The 8,266-nt window shown below is 57.2% G+C and overlaps 1 protein-coding gene across 1 annotated transcript; it reads right to left on the bottom strand.

Moving 5' to 3' along the window:
- Positions 1–1,277: 1,277 nt before the first annotated feature.
- Positions 1,278–2,376, bottom strand: ARL4A (ADP ribosylation factor like GTPase 4A). Its single transcript, XM_038770846.1, has one exon. It carries the CDS (start codon positions 2,194–2,196, stop codon positions 1,594–1,596), a length of 603 nt encoding a protein of 200 aa, XP_038626774.1. The 5' UTR covers positions 2,197–2,376; the 3' UTR covers positions 1,278–1,593.
- Positions 2,377–8,266: the final 5,890 nt, after the last annotated feature.

Below are 8,266 nucleotides of genomic sequence, written 5' to 3'. Positions count from 1 at the left end.
GTGCATTTTTGGTTACCTTCTGAACAAACAGCTGTTGGCTTAATAAGCGAAGTTTCCCTTGACATAAATTACACAGCAGTCGGAAAGAACGGTCGCTGCTGGCCGGGAGGGCTCGGGACGCCACCCGAGTCCCGAATTTTCACATCGTCGGAGTTAAAAGGGATAGTCTTGGAGTTTGGAAACCCGAACCCCAACGGCCCAGGGAAAACTGATCCTGGACGTCGAAATAGTACTTATCCGCAGTCCTGTACCAGTCAGAAACACCATTTGTTTCCTCCTTTAGTCGTCAGGCCCCCAGAACCAACACGGGGCGGCTTTAGGGGAATAAAACAGAGCCCAAGGCACCTTTCAGGCTTGCTCGGTCCCCGGGAGGCTAGATTGTGCGTTGTTAAAGCTCTGTCATTCTTCCACAAATACTGCCAAAAGAGATGCTCCTCCGTCAAGCGCGTTGTCCATCCGTCCCAGAATCCGCGTCAAGCGCGTTGTCCATCCGTCCCAGAATCCGCGTCAAGCGCGTTGTCCATCCGTTCCAGAATCCGCGTCAAGCGCGTTGTCCATCCGTCCCAGAATCCGCGTCAGGCGCGTTGTCCATCCGTCCCAGAATCCGCGTTGAGCGCGTTGTCCATCCGTCCCAGAATCCGCGTCCCGGAGCCGGGTGATTCCAACCCCCTCGTCCTCGCTCGGTTCAACTGCCTCTTCAACCCGATTCCTTCCGCGGTGGGTCCGGAGAGCCGGGATCGGGAGAGACTTCGGGACCCCGCGCGGGCCTCCTGGGCGGAGAGTCCGATGCCGCCGTTTCCTAAATTTAAATCCCCTCGGGACGAGTTCCGGAGCATCTCCGGGCGCGTTCTAGGCTCCGTCTGTAACGTGGAGCTGGGGCTGCAGAATAAAGGCAAAATCCTACACGCCGCGACACGCTTCCACTCCGGAGGGCTGATCCGCCCGCTCCAACGGGTCTCGTCCTAGTTCTCCGACCGCGGCTCGGAGCCATTCAGAGTCCATCCCGAGGGGCTATCGCGTCCGATCCATCGCCGAGCAACTATCTGATTCCGGAGACGTCCGTTACCACCCCCACCCTCCACCCCGGCAAAATAATCTTCCCCTCCGCCCGGCCGGCGCCTGCCTCCCTCCCCGCCCCCCGAAACGGTCTTTGGTGATCGCCGCCTGGCTCCCCCTCGACCCTTCCGCCGGTGGGACCCGTCCAGCCTCGCTGGCGGCGGCGGCGGCGGCGGCCCTCCCCCCGCCCCCCCCCGCCACGCACGAGCACGACAACCGGGTAAAACTCTCCGTCCTTTTATTTGGCCACTCGAGAAGCCGAGGTCGGATTTCGCCGTCCGCTTCCCGGCCGGCCGAGCCCTCGACTGGCTTCCGAAACGAACACGCCGGGGGGTGGTGGTGGGGGGACGCGTGGAAAAGGAGGAGGAGGAGAAGGAAGAGAAACTAATACTAAAAAAAGGAAAGAATCGGCAAACGTCCTCCCCGCCCCCTCCGCCCAAGCAGAAGGACCGGGCTTTGTCGACCCTTCGGCCGGTCCAGAGGAGACCGTCTAAACCAACTCCGGGCCTCGACGTCACCCCGGTCCCCGCTCGGGGCTCATCTTTTCTTCTTTTGCTGCCGCAGCATCTTCCTCCGCTTGACGATCATGTCGTACAGCTTCTCCAGGCCCTCCTGGAGGCCGTCGCCTATGATGGCGCAGGTGGGCTGGAGGTGCCAGGGGGTGGAAGAGCTGAGCTCCCCCGTGGCCAGCAGCTTCTCCACCTGGGCCAGCGACAGCGCGTGCCTCAGGTCCTGCTTGTTGGCCACGATGAGCACGGGGACGCCCTGGTTCTCCGAGATCCGGGTGATCTTGTGCAGCTCCGTCTTGGCCTCCTCCATCCTCTCGACGTCCACCGAGTCCACGACGAAGACGATGCCGTCGGTGCAGCGCGTGTACGACTTCCACAGCGGCCGGAGCTTCTCCTGCCCGCCCACGTCCCAGAAGTGGAAGGTGACCGTCTTGGAGTTGCCCAGGGTCACCCGGATCTTCTCCGTGTTGAAGCCCTTGGTGGGGACGGTGTTGACGAACTCGTTGAACTGCAGCCGGTAGAGGACCGTGGTCTTCCCGGCGCAGTCCAGGCCCAGGATGACGATGTGGAAGTGGTGGAAGGGCGGCAGGCCGGACAGGATCGACGCCTGCTCCGACAGTCCATTCCCCATGGCCGGGGCCGCTCCCGCTCCCGCTCCCGCTCAGCGGCGCATGGACGGACTCCCGGGCGCGCCCGGCTGCCGCTGCCCGCCTGCCAGCCTTCCTGCGGGGCTGGGATGGGGATGGGGATGCGGATGGGGATGCGGATGGCGGGGGTGGTCGTCTCCCGGCGGGATGCGCTGCTCACAGCACTGCTGGGACAGGAAAATTCATTACTGCGATCTGCTGGGAAACACACACACACACACACACACACACACACACACACACACACACACACACACACAACACCACAAAACCACAAAGGCCTATCTACACCCCCCCCCACACACACCCCACACACCCCCACATAGGCCTATCTACACACACATATAGCCACATCTACACACACAGAGGCCTATCTATACACACACACACACACACACACACACAGAGCCACAAAGGCCTATCTAGGACCCCCCCCCCCCCCACAGACCTACCTACACACATATATAGCCACATCTACACACACAGAGGCCTATCTACACACATACAGCCACAGCGGCCTATCTACACTGCCCACCCCCCACCCACACAGAGGCCTAACTACACACACATATAGCCACACCTACACCCACAGAGGCCTATCCACACACACACACACATACAGCCACAAAGGCCTATCTACACACCCACACCCCCACACAGGCCTATCTACACACACATATAGCCACATCTACACACACAGAGGCCTATCGACACACATACAGCCACAGCGGCCAATCTACACCCCCCCACACACACCCACACAGAGGCCTAACTACACACACATATAGCCACACCTACACCCACAGAGGCCTATCTACACACACACACACACACACGCACACACACACAGAGACAGATCCGGATTCATTCATTCATTGACTGAGCACTTACTGTGTGCACAGCACTGTACTCAGCACTTGGGAAGTACAGATTGGCAATCAATCAATCGTATTTATTGAGCGCTTACTGTGTGCACAGCACTGTACTAAGCGCTTGGGAAGTCCAAGTTGGCAACATATAGAGACGGTCCCTACCCAACAGTGGGCTCACAGTCTGGAAGGGGGAGACAGAGAACAAAACCAAACATACTACAAAATAAAATAAATAGAATAGATATGTACAAGTAAAATACAGTAATAAATATGTACAACCATATATACATATATACAGGTGCTGTGGGGAAGGGAAGGAGGTAAGATGGGGGGGATGGAGAGGGGGACGAGGGGGAGAGGAAGGAAGGGGCTCAGTGTGGGAAGGCCTCCTGGAGGAGGTGAGCTCTCAGCAGGGCCTTGAAGGGAGGAAGAGAGCGAGCTTGGCGGGTGGGCAGAGGGATTGGGGGCATTCCGGGCCAGGGGGTCGATGGCGGGACGGGCCAGAATGAGGCCTAACGGTGAGGAGGTTAGCGGTGGCAGAGGAGCGGAGGGTGCGGGCTGGGCTGGAGAAAGACAGAAGGGAGGGGAGGGAGGAAAGAGAGACGGTCCCTACCCAACAACAGGCTCACCACGCACACACACACACACACACACACACACAGGCATATCTCCACCCAAAGAGCCATATCCACCTATATACAGGCATATCTACACACACACACACACACACACACACACGCATATCATTCATTCATTCATTCGTCTTTATTGAGCGCTTGCTGTGTGCAGAGCACTGGACTAGGCACTTGGGAAGGACAAGTCGGCGACAACACAGAGAGCCGGTCCCTACTCAACAATGGGCTCCCGGGCTAGAAGGGACCTACACACAGGCAAATCTAGACACACACACCGGGCCACATTTACACACACACACATGCGTGCGCACAAGCATATCTATACACACACATAGCCACAGCTACACAAGTATATCTACACACACACACACACACAGCCACACCTACAGACACATACGCACACCCATAGCCACACCTACGCGCGCGCGCGCACACACACACACACACACACAGAGATACAGAGGCATACCTATACACACAGAGCCACGTTTCCACATACACACACAAACACACAGACACACACAGGCACAAAGGCACATCTACACACACGGAGTCACGTTTATGCACACACACACAGATACAGAGGCATACCTACACACACAGAGCCTCGTTTAAACACACACACACACACACACACACACACACAGAGGCATACCTACACACACAGAGCCAGGTTTACACACACACACGGACACAGACAGACAGTCACACACCCAGAGGCATACCTACACACACGGAGCCTCGTTTATACACACACACACACATACACACACCACACAGAGACACAGAGGCATACCTACACATACAGAGCCACGCTTACACACACACAGACACAGACAGACACACACACAGAGGCATACCTACACACACAGCGCTTCTTTTATACACACACCCACCACACAGAGACAGAGGCATACCTACACATACAGAGTCACGTTTACACACACACACGGACATAGAGGCATACCTACACACACAGTGCCACGTTTACACACACACACAGACACAGACAGACACACACACACACAGAGGCATACCTACACACACGGAGCTTCTTTTATACACACACCCACCACACAGAGAGGCATACCTACACATACAGAGTCACGTTTACACACACACTGGGCCACGTTTACACACACACACACAGAGGCATATCTACACACACATAGAGGCATATCTACACACACATAAAGCCACATCTATAGACACACACCCCCAACTCCCCCCACGAGGCCGGCCTATATTGATCCGACCGTATTTACTGAGCGCCTCCTGCGCGCGCGCGGAGCCCCGCGGCCTCCCACACGCACCTCAATGGATCGATCATCTATCGATACACAGATATAGATCTACAGCTAGAGAAATAGATACACATCTATCTATCTATAGATAGACAGACGGATCTACATCTAGAGAAACAGATGTATCTATAGACAGCTAGATCTCGACCTACAGAAATAGATACAGATGGATCTATAGACAGATGGATCTACGGCTATAGAAATAGACAGAGATGTATCTATAGACAGATGGATCTAGAGCTACAGAAAGATACAGATGCATCTGTAGACAGACAGATAGATCTAGAGAAATAGATACAGATATATCTATAGACAGATCTACAGCTATAGAAATAGATAGAGATGTATCTATAGACAGCTAGATCTAAATCTATAGAAATAGATACAGATGTATCTATAGACAGATGGATCTAGATCTATAGAAATAGAGATGTATCTATAGACAGATGGATCTAGATCTATAGAAATAGATAGAGATGTATCTATAGACAGATGGATCTAAATCTATAGAAATAGATAGAGATGTATCTATAGACAGATGGATCTAGATCTATAGAAATAGATAGAGATGTATCTATAGACAGATGGATCTAAATCTATAGAAATAGATACAGATGTATCTACAGACAGATGGATCTAGATCTATAGAAATAGAGATGTATCTATAGACAGATGGATCTAGAGCTATAGAAATAGATACAGATGTATCTATAGACAGCTAGATCTAAATCTATAGAAATAGATACAGACAGCTAGACCTGTAGAAATAGATCCAGATGTACCTATAGACAGCTAGATCTAAATCTATAGAAATAGATACAGACAGCTAGACCTATAGAAATAGATCCAGATGTATCTATAGACAGATGGATCTAGATCTATAGAAATAGATCCAGATGTATCTACAGACAGATGGATCTAGAACTGTAGAAATAGATACAGACGTATCTGTAGACAGCTAGATCTAGACCTAAAGAAATACAGATGTATCTGTAGACAGATGGATCTAGAGCTATAGGAATAGATCCAGATGTATCTGCAGACAGCCAGACCTACAGAAATAGATCCAGATGTATCTGCAGACAGCTAGACCTATAGAAATAGATCCAGATGTACCTATAGACAGCTAGATCTCTAGAAATAGATGCAGATGTATCTATAGACAGCTGGATCTAGAGCTGTAGAAATAGATACAGATGCATCTATAGACAGCTCGATCTAGAGCTATAGAAATAGATACGGACGTGTCAATAGATGGCCAGATCGATCGCTCTGGAGAGCTCTATACATCCATAGCCGCCTCCCCCGGGGGGGGGGGGCAGCACCCAGAGGGCGTGTGCGGAGCTAGCTGAATGAATGAGTGAATGAGCGAATGAATGAATGAAGGAATGAAATGAGCTAGTTGTGTCTGTGACACAGACAGAGACAGACAGAGCCGCAGCTCTGTGTAAATAGCCAGACAGACAGACAGACAGACAGCCGGGCCGGACCCGGGAATCCTCATCACCATCCTCATCATAATTAACAATAATAATAACGATAATAATAACGATGATAAATTCCCGTCCTCCTCCTGCTCCCGCTCCCCCCCTCGCTCGCTCCCGCCGCCGCGTGACCTTGGGGCGGTCGTTTCCCCGGGGCCGCTCCGCGCGCGCGCAGACACGCACACGCACAGACACACACACAGACACGCACACACACACACGCGCGCGCACACACACACACACAGAGACACGCACTGACCGCGCCGGGCTGCGCCGCGCTCGCCTGCTGTCCGGGCTCCCACTGCCCCGCTGCCCACGATTGCGCCACCGCCGCCGCCACCGCCCGGCCCCTGCGCCCGCCCCTCATTGGCCGCCCGAGGACACGCCCCCGGCTACCTGCGCCCGCCCCTCATTGGCCTCCCGCCCACCCGAGGACACGCCCCCAACCGCCCCCGCCGCGCTCATTGGCCTCCCGCCCCCCGCGCGCTCGAGGACACGCCCCCGGCGACCTGCGCCCGCCCCTCATTGGCCGCCCTCCCGCCCGCCCGAGGACACGCCCCCCGCCGCGCTCATTGGCCGCCCGACCGCCCGAGGAAACGCCCCCCGGCTGCCTGCGCCCGCCCCTCATTGGCTGCCCGCCCTCCCGAGGACACGCCCCCGCCTCGCTCATTGGCCGCTCTCCCAGCCGGACACGCCCCCGGCTACCTTCGCCCGCCCGCTCGCACACGCCCCCGGGCCCCTGCACCCGCCCCTCAGTGGCCGCCCTCCGCCCGAGGACACGCCCCCCGCCCCTCATTGGCCGTCCGCCCGCCCGCCCGGACTCGCCCCCGGCTACCTGCGCCCGTCCCTCATTGGCCGCCGCCCGCACGAGGACACGCCCCCCGCCCCTCATTGGCCGCCCGCTAGAGGACACGCCCCCGGCTACCTGCGCCCGCCCCTCATTGGCCGCCCGCCCGCACGAGGACACGCCCCCGCCGCTCTCATTGGCCGCTCTCCCAGCCGGACACGCCCCCGGCTACCCCCGCCCTCCCGCTCGCACACGCCCCCGGGCCCCTGCGCACGCCCCTCATTGGCCGCCCTCCGTCCGAGGACACGCCCCCTCCCGCGCTCATTGGCCGCCCGTCCACACGGGCACGCCCCCTCCCGTCCCCCAGCGTGCTCATTGGCCACCCGCCCACCCGGACACGCCCCCGGCTACCTGCGCCCGTCCTTCATTGGCCGCCCTCCCGAGGACACGCCCCCCGCCGCTCTCATTGGCCGCCCGCCCCGGACACGCCCCCGGCCCCCGTGCCCGCCTCTCATTGGCCGCCCGCCCTCACGGGCACGCCCCCTCCCACCGCCCAGCGCGCTCATTGGCTGCCCGCCCGCCCTCCCCGAGACGCCCCAGTGGAGGCTAGCGGCCGGGAGAGGGGGGCGCAGCGCCCCCTTCTGCGCGCGCGGGGAAGCGCGGGTCCCGAGCCGCCCACCTTGGCCCCGCCCATCCGTCTGTCCGTCGCCTCCTCCCCCGGACCCGCGCCACCTAGCGGCTGCCGCCCGCCAGCGCGCGCGCGCGGCCGCGCGAGTCCCGTCTCCTAGCAACCGACCGACGCGCGCCCCCGCCCGGCCCCGCCTGGAGCGGCGCTGCCCCCTGCTGGTTTGACACGGAACCACACGCCGCCTGGACCCTGCCGCGCAAGGGAAATCAGCAGAATAATAATAATAATAATAACAATAATAATAATGATAATGATAATAATAAATAATAATAATAATAATAAAT

This window comes from Tachyglossus aculeatus, chromosome 2 (genome assembly GCF_015852505.1).
Source record: "Tachyglossus aculeatus isolate mTacAcu1 chromosome 2, mTacAcu1.pri, whole genome shotgun sequence".
NCBI lineage: Eukaryota > Metazoa > Chordata > Mammalia > Monotremata > Tachyglossidae > Tachyglossus > Tachyglossus aculeatus.
Note: the sequence above shows the minus strand (reverse complement) of the source record. Positions and strands in the feature narration are given on the sequence as shown.

Bases quoted from the DNA above. Each gene is read 5' to 3' on its own strand.
- ARL4A (XM_038770846.1), bottom strand. From the start codon at position 2,196: ATGGGGAATGGACTGTCGGAGCAGGCGTCGATCCTGTCCGGCCTGCCG.